The 14,564-nt window shown below is 40.4% G+C and overlaps 1 protein-coding gene across 2 annotated transcripts; it reads left to right on the top strand.

Moving 5' to 3' along the window:
• The first annotated feature begins 8,106 nt into the window (after positions 1-8,106).
• Positions 8,107-14,351, top strand: LOC132393686 (GTP-binding protein Di-Ras2). 2 transcript variants are annotated; one of them, XM_059969091.1, is made up of 2 exons: positions 8,107-8,324; positions 12,510-14,351. In XM_059969091.1, the coding sequence occupies exon 2, from the start codon at positions 12,535-12,537 to the stop codon at positions 13,129-13,131; it is 597 nt and encodes a 198-aa protein (XP_059825074.1). In that variant the 5' UTR covers positions 8,107-8,324; positions 12,510-12,534; the 3' UTR covers positions 13,132-14,351. The 2 variants fall into 2 exon arrangements, with proteins under 2 accessions (XP_059825074.1, XP_059825075.1); XM_059969092.1 differs by lacking the exon at positions 8,107-8,324 and adding an exon at positions 11,080-12,140.
• Positions 14,352-14,564: the final 213 nt, after the last annotated feature.

The raw sequence follows: 14,564 nt of genomic DNA, 5'->3' as shown, positions 1-14,564 counted from the left end.
AATGAATGTTCTAAATATGAAACTGCAGGGTAAGAATTTTAATTTAATCCAGGCAAAAAGTGCAGTGTTTACTTTTATCAGAAATTGGAAATATATAAGCAAAACATTGGGAGAAGAATGTTTTCACAGTTTCCCTGCATGGAAAGTATGGCATTCTCTTTCACAGACAGTGACTTGCAAGAGTATTGCTTACACCTGTAGTCACTGAAGAAGGATTTTCAGAAATAAATTCAAGGGTTTGAACAATCTGAAAATTACACTCTGGGTAATTAACCTTTTTCTTTGCAAGGTGAAAGAACAGGAAGAGAGCTTGCAAGAAGAAAATATCAAAATTCTGTCTGATGGAGAAGCAAAAATGCTTTTCAAAAACATTGGCTTTTGTGGTATATGGCTAGACTGTCATACAAAGTTTCCTGGTCCTTCAAGAAGAGCCAAACTTCGCTTCACTGCATTTCCATCCTCCTGCCTTATTGAAAGAGACTTCAGTGCAGTGAACCGCATACTCACAAAAAACAGAAAACACTTGGACATGTGGGGAGTTAAGGCTTTTGCTGTCCAACTTGAACCAGATATTTCAACTCCTGCTAAATCCATCAAATCCGTCAAGCTCAAGGATCACATTGACATTGAAGCTGCTGTACCACGCACAGGTACTGTGCAAGCTAGGTTTAAAGACAAATAAAAATTTTAAGCAGAATCATTTTCTCATGCGAGCATATGGTAGACATGCTTTTACACTATGGGGGTGCTGGAAAGTATATTGTGCCTAAGAGCAGCGCTGTTAAGTATGAGAGTGCTTTGGGGGGTGTTGGCAGGTATGAAGGTGCTTTATGGTGGTCTTGGACTATAAAAGGTTGGGAAACACTGGGCTATGCACACAAAATGCTGGAGATACTCACAAGTTAGGCAGCATCCATGGAAACAAATAAACAGGCAACATCTCTGAAAAGGAAGGGTTAAAACACTGGAAAAGGTGTGGGTGGGGGAAGGAGGATGAGTTAGAAGGTGATAACTGAAGCCAGGTGGGTGGGAAAGGTAAGGGGCTGAAGAAGTAATCTGATAGAAGAGGAGAGTAGACCATGGGAGAAAGGGAAGAAGAAGGGACACCAGGGGAGGTGACAAACAGGTAGAGAAGAGGTAGGAAGCCAGAGTGGAGAATAGATGAAGAGGAAAGGGGGTGGAGAAGGTATTATCAGTTGGAGAAATCAATCCTCATGCCATCAGGTTGCTCCTTTACTCTAAGAGTGGCTTCTTTGTGGCAAAAGAGGAAGCTGTGGAATGATGTGTCAGAATGGGAATGGGGATAGAAATGGGAATGCCTTGCTTTTGAGCTGTCCCTGTCACTTGGGAAGGACAGCTAGATTTCCCCTTGGAGCAAAACCTCACTAAAACTTAACGCAAGTTCACTTGTGATTAACGGTCATTCCCACAACAAAAGGGACTTCATTTTAACTACTGATATAAGCATCATTTTAATGCTGTGCATCAGTAATTTAGTATATGTCTGTGCCTTATTTATAAAATGATTTAATATTCCAAATGTTTCAGAATAAGAAAATCCATCATATAGTTTGATATGTCACCTTTTACCTTAGTTTCATATTTATGCTCCAAAATTTTTCTCATTTTGGAAACTTTTAGAAGTTATTTAAATATGTATTTGTTATTTTCCTGATATGGTCTCTGAGAGAATGTGATCAGGCATTGATAGTTTATACTGGGTCTCAGAGATCGAGACTGACACCTGCCAACAACAGGCAATGGAAAAGAGCATATGACCATAAGACATAGGAAAAGAATTAGGCTATATGGCCCATCGAGGAAAACCCTCATGCGCTGAGGATCATCACATTTTTCTCGATAGCTATCAATGAGGCAATCCTAGCGTAGAATATCCACTAGGGAATGTGTCATGCTGCATTTCTAAAAGATTATTCCAATGAGAGGGAGCAATTATTTGCTGCTGTCATTATTGCCCTCCGGGTAGAAATATATCATAGAAAAAGCTGGTGTTATGTGGAAGAATGGGGTTTATACAGTCACTGAAGAGCTTAATACAGTCCTATATGATGCACCATATCTCCTGCTGCATTTGTTGGCAACTAGTACTCTGAATAACCCTCTGAAGTACTTTGTCCTTACAAAGGGGTTCAGCATAAAACGTCAACTGTTCACCTTCCTTCATCGCCTCCGTTGATGCTGCTTGACTCACCGAGTTCCTACAGCATTTTGTGGGTGTTGAACTAGACTTCCAGCATCTGCTACCTCTCTTGTGTAATCTATAGAAGCAGTTTACTGATTCCAAAGCACTTTCTCATAGTCGAAATTCTATGAATGCTTGCACATTAACACACAAAATAGGACAGAGCTGCAATTACCTATGGAAGGAGAAACAGTTAAGATTTCAGGTACAGAACTCCTCATCATAATTAGGAAAGAGATTAAAAATGGTAGTTTTTGGTAAAAGGGAAGGTGGGGGAGGAAAATGTAAAACAAAGGGAAATCTCTGATAAGGTGATTGCATTTTTATTGGTATAATATAAATATTGAGGATCTGGGAAATGCCCAACAGGCTAGCCAGTACAGATAAATGAGAAAAAAAGTCACCAGGTTTGTTTTTATCATTCTTTTCATATCATCTGGCCTGCTTAAGGTTATATTGAGTTTCCAATCTCAATTAATAAAACCAATTGGCAGGCATATTAAGCAATAGAGCCATAGCACCACTATTTCCTATCTGATCAATATAGACACTGCTTCTAGAGTACACCCATCACCTGAAGCTGCAGACCTTCTAAAAATGAAATGTAATGTATTTTATGATAAATATTTCAATGAACCATTTATTCAACACTTTATAAGTTGGAGAAAATTAAATTTGCTTTTCCCAGTATCTAAATCACAACTGATGACTTATTTGAATATATCTGTAGCTTTATTATATTTGTGTATTTTCCATAATTCTGCATACATCTTTTTGGAAACATTATAACCATGTGACTACAATAAGATTGCAGGCAGGTATCTTAACTGTTAATTATAAGCTGTTCACTTTATGTGATCTCATGTGGTGATCATCTTAATTTTATAAGAAGCATTTGCACAGTTATATACTAAATTATTTATATTAAATATTATTATGAATCATAAGTATAAATGTAAGATTATTCAGAATTTTTAATTTTGAAATCTAAATTGCATTCCTGATATGATAACTTGACTAACAAGTATATTGGTATTAGTAAATTAAAAGTTGAAATTACATGTTAATCTCTCAGACTTTGATTTATTCCAAGTGATCAAACTTGCTAAGAAAACATTTTAGGGGTGTAGTTATTCATACCACAATAGAATAAAATTTTTTGGTAATGTCCCCATTGGAATTCACAATCAAAACAAGTGTCAGTCAAAGAAATGATGTAGTGTTTTTAGTTATATAAAACCTAAAATTAAATTAGAGACACACAGATTTTAAGCAGGCCTTTCAGCCCACTAAATCTGCACTATCAACTACACATTTACACTCATCCAAAATTAATTGCATTTAATTCTCCCTACATTTGCAACAATTGCTTCCACATTCTACCATTCAGTTATAATCTAGGGGCACTTACAGTGGCAATTTAGGTTACCAAGCTGCACATTTTCAGGCTGTGGGAGGACACCAGAGTACCTGAAGGAAAGCCTTATTGTTTCTGGGAGAACGTACAAACTCCACACAGCTAACAGAATGCAACCACTGAACCTTGCACTGTAAGGCAGTGATTCTACCAGCTCACTTACTGTGAAGCCACTCTTACCTAACAATGATAAAGTTGCAATGGACTACTATGCAATATAAAAATCTAGCTACAGTATATATGGATAAACTAAATTCTACCACTGTGCTCACTAATGATTATTAAACTTACAGTTAACCTGTTCTTATGTGCAGTTGATTCACTTTGGTTGAATATCTACAAACCAGGTTCATGTCCTAATCAATTACTCTGCTGTATTATTGGTAATTGATTTATGGTTGCTAGAGTTATCATTGCATATAATACAAACAGCACTTTTTCACCTATGTACTCACTTCAACTGAAAAGTACAGGTTACAGGTGAGACATGTTCAAAAAATCATCTGTATTGAACAATCACCATGAATTGCTGCTCTGACGATAATAATTAGACTATAAGACCATAAGATAAGAGCAGAATTAGACCATTCAATCATTGAGTCTGCTCAGCCATTCAATCATGGCTGATTAATTTTCCCTCTCAGTCCCATTCTCCACGTACCCTCTGACGCTCTTACAAACTACCTATCAACTTCCACTTTAAATATAATTAATGACATGGCCTCCACTGCCATCTGTGGCAATGAATTCCACAAACTCAGTCTTTTCCTAAATTTATACTTCCTCATCGTGATTCTAAAGGGACATCTTTCTATTTTGAGGTTGTGCCCTCTGGGCCTAGACTCTACCGTTATTGGAAATATTTGCAGTTTATCTAGGCTTTTCAATATTCAGTAGGTTTCAATGAGATCTCCCCTCATTGTTCCAGCGAGAACAGGCCCAGAGCCATCAAACACTCCTCATATGTTAACCCTTTCATTCCCAGATCATTCTCATCAACATCCTCTGGACCCTCTGCAACACCAATACATCCATTCTTAGACATGGGGCCTGCTTGCAATACTCCAAGTATGGTCTAATCAATTTGTTATAAAGACTCAGCATTAAATCTTTTCTTTTATATTCTAGTCCACTTCAATGAATGCTAACATTACATTTGCCTTCCTTATTACCTACTCACCCTGCAGGTTAACCTTCAGGAAATCCTACAATGGGACTCTAAAGTCACTTTGCTCTTATGATTTCTGAATTTGCTCCCTGTTTAGAAAATCCTCTATCCCTTTACTCTTTCTACCAAAGTGCATGACCATATACTTCCCTACACTGCATTACATCTGCCACTTCTTTGCCCATTCTCTTAATCTGTCGAAGTCCTTTTCCTGTTTCCTCAATACTGCCTGCCGCTCCATCTGTCTTTATATCATCCACAAACTTGACTACAAAGCCATCTACTCTTTCAACCAAATCATTAACTTATAATGTGAAAAGTGTGGAACCTAGACCGACCCATTCAGAACAAGACTAGCAGCCAGAAAATTGCCCCTTAATTCCTACTCTGCTTTTAGCCAGCCAGCCCATCTTTTGTGAATGCTAGTGCCTTTCCTGTAATATCATGGGCTCTCAGCTTATTAAACAGCTTCATGTATGGCACCTTGTCGAATGTCTTCTGAAAATCCAAGTAAACAGCATCCACAGACTCTCATTTGTCTATCCTGCCTGTTATTTCCTCAAAAAATTCCAAAAGATTTGTCGGGCAATATTTTTCGTTAAGGAAACCATGCTACTTTGCCCTATTTTACCATGTGCCTCCACGTACTCCTAAGCCTCATCCTTAATAATGGACTCTGACAACTTGCCATTCCCTGAAGTCAGGTTAAGTGGCCTATAATTTCATGTCTTTTGCCTTCTTCTTAAAGAGTGGAGTAACATTTGCGATTTTCCAGTCCTCTGAAACCATTCCAGAATCTAGCGATTCTTCAAAGATCACTACCAATGTCTCCACAATCTCTTTAGCTTCTTCTTTTAGAACCTTGAGGTGTAATCCATTTCGTTTTGTAACTTCTCCAACTTCAGACCTTTCAGCTTCCCAAGCACCTTCTTCTTAGTAATAGTGACTACACTCATTATTGCCCCGGCACTCTTGAATTTTGGCATGCTTCTGCATTGAAGATTGATGCAACATACTTATTCAGATCATATACAATTTCATTCTCCCACATTACTCTTGTCCAGTGTTGTTTTTCCAGAAATCTGATGTCAACTCTTGCCTCTTTTTTATACTTTATATCTGAAAAGGAATTTTGTTAACCCATTTTATATTATTGGCTAGTTTACCTTCAAATTTCATCTATCTCCTTATTGCTTTTGTATTTGCTCTGTTGTTTTTAAATGCTTCCTAATCATCTAGCTTCCCACTAGATTTTACTATACTACATGACCTCTCTTTTGCCTTTATTCTGCATTTGACTCCCTGTGTCTGCCAAGGTTGCCTCATCCTCCCTTTAGAATGCTTCTTCTTCTTTGGAATTAATCAATCCTACATGTTCTGAATTACTTCCAGAAACTCCTGCCGTTGCTGCTCTACTCTCATCCCTGCTGGTGTCTCCTTCCAATCAACCTTGGCCAGCTCCTCTCTCCTGCCTCTGAAGCTTCCTTTGCTCCACTGTAAAACCAATGGATCTGATTTTAGCTCCTACCTCTCAAACTGAAGAGTGAATTCTATCATATGATGAATGCTGCCTCCTAAGGGTTCCTTTACCATAAGTTCCCTAATGAAATTTGGTTCATTACACAACACTCAATACAGATTTGCCTTTTCCTATTAGGTTCAACCACAAGCTATTCTAAAAAGCAATCTCATAGGAATCCTACAAATTCCTTCTCTTGGGATTCAGTACCAATCTGATATTTTAAATCTTTCTACATATTGGAATCCCCTATACCCATCATAACATTGATCTTTTTATAAGCCTTTCCCATCTCCCTTGTAATTTGTACCCCACATTCTGGCTACTTTATGGAGGTCTCTATATAACTCCCATTAGTTTTTTAAAATTGTACCCTCAAGTAGTCTGCATCTTCCAATCCTATGTCACTTCTTTCTAAGGATTTCATTTTATGCTTTACCAACAAAACCATCCCACCCCCACTGCCCACATGTATGTCATTTTCATACAATATATATCCTTGGATGTAATGTTCCCATAATTATGGATGTTGGAAAACAGGCACTGTAATTTTTGTAGGGTCATATCTAGATCTATCCACTTGCTCCATGTGGCACCAAATTTTGAATCTCCAAATCTCAAATAATTAAACTAAATAGCACATCTTATATACATGTAGCATCCGTTGGATGGTTTCATCAGCAACTTCTCACCATGGCAACCTTGGTTTCATCCTTTCCAAGAAATTTCCTTTGATTTCTTTTGATTTCTTTGATTTGACTTTTCCACAACAGCAGCATGACCAGCTCGACATTTCCTACAGCTTTTACATTCCTTTATATTGCTTCTTTCTTTAACATTTTTCATTAATTTATCAACGGCAAGTCACCATTTCAAACACAGCCTCATCCCATCGGAGATGGTCCCTTTGCTATTTTTCATCCCTACCCCAGCTTCTCTGAACCTAAGACAAAGAGGGCTATAGGTAAGCCTAGTAATTTCTAAAGCAGGGAAATGTTCGACACAACTTTGTGGACTGAAGGGCCTGTATTGTGCTATAGGTTTTCTATGTTTCCCACTTGAGGCAAAGGGAGTCAGAATAGATACACTTCCCTGCTTCTGGCTCCATGGATGTTGCCTGACTAGAGTATATCATGCATGGTCTTTTAAAAAATCTTAATAAAACAACATTGTGGGCATGCTAATATGGTGCTGGAAGGACTGCCAATGCTTACGGGCTGCCTCCAGCACATGCTTAGGTTGGGTTGTTATAAACACAAATGACACATTTCACTGTACATTATGATACACATGTGATAATCTGAGTATTACGATTTTACTGCTGATGAAGGTGGGCACTAAGACTAGAAGGAATATAAGTGTTCTTCTCTGGTGCAGCATCTAGATGGTGCATGCTGGAAGAAGTCCATAACTGAGTGAACGGGACTGGGCTCATTATTGATGACTTTCAGTCTCAACCAATCGCTATGAAAGTTCACACAGGGCAACTTGGGCAAGGGCAGGGGTAAATTCAGTGTCATTTACTGACATCCCACCCATGTCTAGCCATCTATCTGGGCACGGATTGCTGGAGAATTTATTTTGATTGAACAGATATGCTAATATCAGTATTATTATCAATACACCAACCCTCTAGGCTTGGCAATAAGATACCCAAAAACGTACATTTTACCCCATGTTTAAAGTACAATTCTGCCAGGTAGAGACATGGATTGGAAGTGCCGGAGACTCTTATTTTGAAAGGGATCACGTGCCATCTGTCTGCTGCAATAATAGGCGGTGTATCTAATCACAGATCCTGGGCCGAGAGCAGCGTGCGCTTATTCCCTCCCCCAGGCGTAGCCGGTCGCGGCGATCGCAGACCATCACACAGTGAGCCGGAGCTTGGCGAGGCTCCCTTCATCACTGTCGAACTCAGTCCACGTGAAAAACTAGACCCGAGCTTTCCTTTGCGGCGGCATGTGACCCTTTCGAGCGGCCTTTCCAGTTTTTTTAAAAAAGAGGATCCCTTCCGAAGGTAAAGTGTTGCTCAGTTTCCATTCTGGGAATTAATTTCTGCTGTATGAGCATGCACATACGCACAGACATAAATATGCATAGGAATATAAATCCTTGTCTTAAGTAAGAGCGAATTCACGATTGTGGATGCATGTTTATAACAGATTCGATGTTACCTATACCCCGTGAAAGGTGCCGACGCCTTTATCCCCCAGGAGTTGAAGGATCCGCTCTTTGAAATGAATTCTAGCATTTCCTGTATCGCGGAGTGGGTGTGCCTCCGTCTTATTTTAAAGAAACGGTCGATCGGACCTTCATTTTAAAAGAAATCCAGCATATAATTGTTTCATTATTGCAGAAACAAAGCAATGCTCGAGCAAATCCGCTTGAGTGTTTGCTGCTTTTTGCAAATGGTGCAGGAGGGGTTTTTTTTTAGGAACGGCACACTAATTAGTGCCATCGCCGAGTGTTAGCACTGATTCCCAGGAGTCCCAAACGGGCATCGGAAGACCCGCACAGGGGTCTCATTCAGAACTTATTTTTCCCGTTGAGTATGTTCGGAACGGCTGTAAACAGCCGGTCAAAATCAATCAAAGTGATCGGAAACGCCTAGAGTAACCTCCAGTGGGGTGATAACGGATATCGAAACGAATTCAGGAAATTCTGTCAGCCTGTTCTGGTGGGGGTGGCAAAAGGCTTTCCTTTGAGCACCCGTGCCGCCCTACCGCTGCTGTTCCTTTATGTTGCCCGGGGGAAAAAGAAAGGAAGAGAGGCGGGCGGTGAACGGCCGAAAGGATGTGCAGGGACACAAACTGCCGAATGAATGAGGGGCGGTACTGCTTCCTATCTCTTTATCCCCATTCTCCAGACTGTAAAAAAAAGCAGAGATAAATATGCGCGTGTGTATTGATATCAGCATGTATTGTTCAAGCGTGTCTCTCATCTGCACACCGCGATATCACCAATGCCCGTGTGGTCGGTCAGCTTGCGTTTATTGGGAGAGGCCAATTAGAGCAAAGAACACTTTTTAACGGATATTCAACCTTCAACCTACTCAATTTGCTTGTAGCTATTAATTCTCCAACTACCACGTAGTTCGTTTAATCCGTTATTCCTAAAGCATAGAATATTATTTCCATCCGCTTGCAATACTTGACCCCGTGCGATCTACTGTTGATGATGATGATTCTGACCGTGGGTGGAAAGTAACCCCTGATCATTCTGGACTCCTTGTGGTCCGTTTCTCTTCTGTCTTACAGCGAATTCGCTATAATCAGCTTTGGAGTGTGAGTGTGAGTGTGTGTGTGTGTGTGTGTGTGTGTGTGTGTGTGTGTGTGTGTGTGTGTGTGTGTGTGTGTGTGTGTGTGTGTGTGTGTGTGTGTGTGTGTGTGTGTGTGTGTGTGTGTGTGTTGGGGGGTGGAGGGGGGGAGAAAACTTTGTCCATAGTTTCAGGTTAGATTGGCAGATGCTTCGCTTCTTCCATTAGATGCAACTAAGAACCCAAGACCAATACAACTTTCTGTCAATTTCCCATCACAATAGATTGCTGAATATTCTCCGACGTGTCCGGTAAATGAGTAACAGTAAATTGCTCTGGCTGCCTATATTCTGTTGTAGTCATGTTTAAACATCAGCCAATCCGTTTGTGTTCAGTTAGCAATTCTGGCAATATGAGGTTTTTTTGTATCTCATTTATAATTTTAAGAAGCATTAATAATTCCCACATTAGTGTCTTTGAATGGGAGAGGTTGCTAGGTAACCAAGGAATATCAGAGCTTAATTGGCTGTCAATTCTTTGCAGCAGTGTCGATATCACAGTAAAACTATTCAGGATCGTGATAAAGTATAAATTTAAACACCTAAGCTCTTGAATGGTGTGTCGGTATTTTGCCTTATACATGCCTAATGCCGACAACAGTAGTTTTCTGATAGTCACACATAAAAAAGCATAAACAAACATTGGAATTTCTCCTCATAGTTCCATGTAGATGAACTTTGAGCAATTTGGGCTTAGAATTTCAATAGAAATATTTAGAAGACGGAGTGTAATTTAGGCAAATTCGCCGAACAGACCATTGACCAAGATAGTAGTTGATGCCTACATATTTCCCACTTGCTTCCCACTATTCTTCTAAATAGGACGTTCTTCGTTTTTCTTTGAAGTATCAAATATACAAAGGACATTGTTTTGAGCTAATACACTGCCCCATTTACGCTCTGCATGTTCCATGAGCGTGTCATAAATCTAAATATTTCTCACTCGTTGCCACTGGACTTGAAAAGTGATTACAAATCTTACTCTGGGTAACTGACTAGGGAAAATCTGCAGATGCTGGAGATCCGAGCAGCGCACAGAGTGCTGGAGGAACTCAGCAGACCAGGCAGCATCTAGGGAAAATGGTACAAATAATCCTGCCGAAGGGTTTCGGCCGGAAACATTGACTGTACTATTTTTCTAAATGCTGCCTGGCCTGTTGTGTTAATTGTGTTGCTTTTAGCTGTTTTACCATCCGTTATTCAGTGCCTAAGAGGCTATTTGTCGGCTGGACAAAATAATTTAAGTATTCCTGAAAGACAACTATTGGTCCAATCCTCACTTTGTGTAAAAAGAGAAAAAATATCAGATCTCTGGCGTAATGTAAATAGAACAGATTACAAAATAACCCCATCTGGATTTGCCTAAATCATTGGAATATATACTTAAGATTTTTAGATTTCAAAATGAAGGAAAGCTGACTGGGAAATACGCCGAGGAAAGTAGAGCTTTAACAATCAGAATAATTCTGAATAATTTGAAGTATTCTGGGAGTGTAAAATGATATGCGACATTAAACATGCCAAGCATGCAGTGTTTTACTGCTAAAATGAGCAATGTTATTTCTCATCCTGTTACATAGTTTAAAGAGGACCGGGGCTGCTCCAGATAGGCCCTGCCTTTGGGTGCCGCAGTGACGTTCTATAATTGGTAAACCCGTGGAAATAGATGAACCTTGACTTCTTAAAATGCAGTAAATATAAGACCTGTTAGTGACGGCAGTACGTGGAAAACAAAATCCGCGTGTTTGCCTGCCATTTGGTTGGGGGTGGGGGGTGGAAGAGTGACAAAGAAACTGAATTGAAAGCGTAGAGTGCTAAAGATGACTGGAGCTGTGACACCGTTTGAAGGCGGAAAGCAGAGGAAAGATATTCGACCGTAAACCTTAGCCTTAGTTTCAGGTGTTGTCCGACTTATTTTGTGCTTTATTTTGTTTTGGAATACTGCAGCTCCCGCCCGCCCCCTCCGCCTCATTGCATAATTACTGTTTCAGCTACTTGATTATTCGTGAAAATTTTGTCCATTGAGAGAAAGCCCGCAAAACGAAGCGTTGCCCAAGTCGTATCGCGTTGAATGGAAAATAGTTTATTTTTAGTGCTGACAGTGCGGATTTGATACGTGCTGCGCTCGCTCCATCGCGTTCTGCTGGGGGTTGCTCTTACCCGTGGAAGATTCATTAGCAGCACTGCCTCAGACTGAACAGGTCTCCGACCCTTGCTGCAGCATCCTGACCACCCGCACCGAGACGTAGCGTTGAAAATCACTGATGACGATAGGCAGCTCCCTGCTCACGCCGAGCTCACTAAACAAACCAGATACGTAACATCGCTGCATGGAGCGTGTCTCTGGTGTCTTTAATATCAGACAGAAACTCCCTCCAGCCCTTTCAGTCAGCAGAAAGCCGACTCCTTCGCTATCGATCCTTCCCATCCTTCAGCCGCGATGGGTTCTCAAGACTGAACGCAGCGCAGCTCGGCATAAACGTTCGGCACTAAATACTCCACGCTGTGGTTTCGCAAGGTAATTGTTTATTTTTTTAAGCGTCTTTAACACTGGGTAGCGGTCTTCTGACAAGGGCAATAAGATGACTCTGGACCTGCAGTGATTTCTAGTTTTGTTTCGATCTGTAGCTTAAGAACCGAAATGATCCCCGAGGTATTCGGAGTCTGTGAGACGAGAGGGTCCTGCAAAGAAGCCCCCGTGTCATTTTAACCTTCGAAAGGCGAGCTGTAGCGGAATAGTCCCGTTTAACTGTTCACTGCATATGGTTCATATCTTGTGCTTATGAATTTTGACATTGGATAAACTGGCCACTGTTTTTTCTATGTTGTTAAAAGATCGGTTTAGAAATGAGTTGAACGTATATAATATTCTTCCCTTTGACTCCAGGTGACGGTGTGAGCCAACCAACAAGATGCCGGAACAGAGCAATGATTACAGGGTGGTGGTGTTCGGAGCGGGAGGCGTGGGCAAGAGCTCGCTGGTACTCAGGTTTGTCAAAGGGACCTTCCGGGAGAGCTACATCCCCACGATCGAAGACACTTACCGCCAAGTCATCAGTTGTGACAAGAGCATCTGCACTTTACAGATCACTGACACCACGGGGAGTCACCAGTTCCCGGCCATGCAGCGCCTCTCCATCTCCAAAGGGCACGCCTTCATCCTCGTGTACTCCATCACAAGCAAACAGTCTTTGGAAGAACTGAAGCCCATCTACGAACAAGTATGCCAGATCAAGGGAGACGTGGAGAGCATCCCCATCATGCTGGTGGGCAACAAGTGCGACGACACGCTGAGGGAGGTGCAAGTCAGTGACGGCGAGTCCCAGGCCAAGCGGTGGAAGTGCGGCTTCATGGAGACCTCAGCCAAGACTAATCACAACGTGAAGGAGCTCTTCCAGGAACTGCTGAACCTGGAGAAGCGCAGGGCGGTGAGCCTGCAAATCGACGGGAAGAAATCCAAGCAGCAAAAGAGGACAGAGAAACTCAAGGGGAAGTGTGTCGTTATGTGAACTGCCAGCAGCCCGTAGGCAACAGTAATAAAAAAAACTGTGCACCGGTCAGGTTCAACATGAAGAGAAGAAACTGACCCGGCGGCCGCCCGTGGGGCTTTATCTCAAAGACGAAACGTGTTGTCTTTTCTTTTTCATCAAGCCAAAATAAGATTTAAAACATAAATGAAATGTCCCCTTGCGGAACTATTAGGTTGCCCTAATGGAGGAGCCGTGTATTTCTATTAAATAGCAAAGTTTCTTCTTTTAAATGATCCGAATGCAACACGAATATTTATATTTGAGTACAAAGCCACTCACTAATTAAAGCACACTCATTTTGACGTGTTCAATCGCGGTTATTTTTATTTATTAATGCATAGAGACGTATTCACTAACAAAAAGCACCTTATAAATGCAAACATATATTCTAAAATAAGGTCCATGGACGAATATTTTTAAGATCAATGGACAAATAGTTTCAATCAATATAACTGGAAATGTCATAATAATGAACTATTGATTTAAGCTATTTATATAATAGATGCATTAACCTTGCATGACGTTTTAAAAAAACATCCTAAAATCAGTGCCGATGACGTTTAATCCGGGTGAATTTCTCTTTACAGCATTTTTTCCCAATTTTATTCTTGAGGGCGAGGATTGGGTTTGTGGGGGTAACAATAAAACTGTAAAGATACTGAATAGCACAGTGATCATGTACATCTAGTTCATTTTACATAGCGTCACTCAGTCAGTAGATAAATAGCACCATGGATTTTTAAAATACAGGCACCTTCTGTTATCCCTCCAAAGAGGAGGCTTGTGTGTCATTACGTTTTGTAAACTCAATAACAAGAAGGTAGTAATAAGCATGAAGAAAATTTTTTACATCAAAGGGCAAAAGGCAGTCAATAGTTGATCAAATAATGCCCAATACTTGTTGGAAGAAAGCTGGCCGAAGTTTAAATATATTTAAGCAAAGCATTGATCCGACTGAGGGGATATGATTATGAATTATTTTGTAGAGACGTATTGTTCCATCGCTCCAAATTGAAATGTATGTTTTTTTTCGGGAGCGACTGCTTGATATAGAAATAAAGCAAATGTATTAATTCTGTTCAGAATCATTGAAATATATTTCATTAATGTTATTTAAATGCCTGTACCTAAGTCATTTGTGCCTACAAGTTTTTACAGTCCTGCGCTGTATATTTCACATTGACAATAAAATAGCTCACTTTGCCACAGGTATAATTGCGTGCGTGTGTTTCTTTTTCAAGGCATGGTTTAATTTCGATGCCAGAGCAATATTCAGAGGATTCGCGAAATCTGACACGAAACGGAAGATACTGAGAATTCTCAACGGATAGGACCATAGAGCAAGTTAATGCTTCTCTGGTCTGCGACCTGAAATCACAGCGACAAAATATTGCAGATAAAATAGGTTAGAA

Source organism: Hypanus sabinus, chromosome 5 (assembly GCF_030144855.1).
Source record: "Hypanus sabinus isolate sHypSab1 chromosome 5, sHypSab1.hap1, whole genome shotgun sequence".
NCBI lineage: Eukaryota > Metazoa > Chordata > Chondrichthyes > Myliobatiformes > Dasyatidae > Hypanus > Hypanus sabinus.
This window is presented reverse-complemented; position numbering and strand designations above follow the sequence as displayed.

Bases quoted from the DNA above. Each gene is read 5' to 3' on its own strand.
- LOC132393686 (XM_059969091.1), top strand. From the start codon at position 12,535: ATGCCGGAACAGAGCAATGATTACAGGGTGGTGGTGTTCGGAGCGGGA.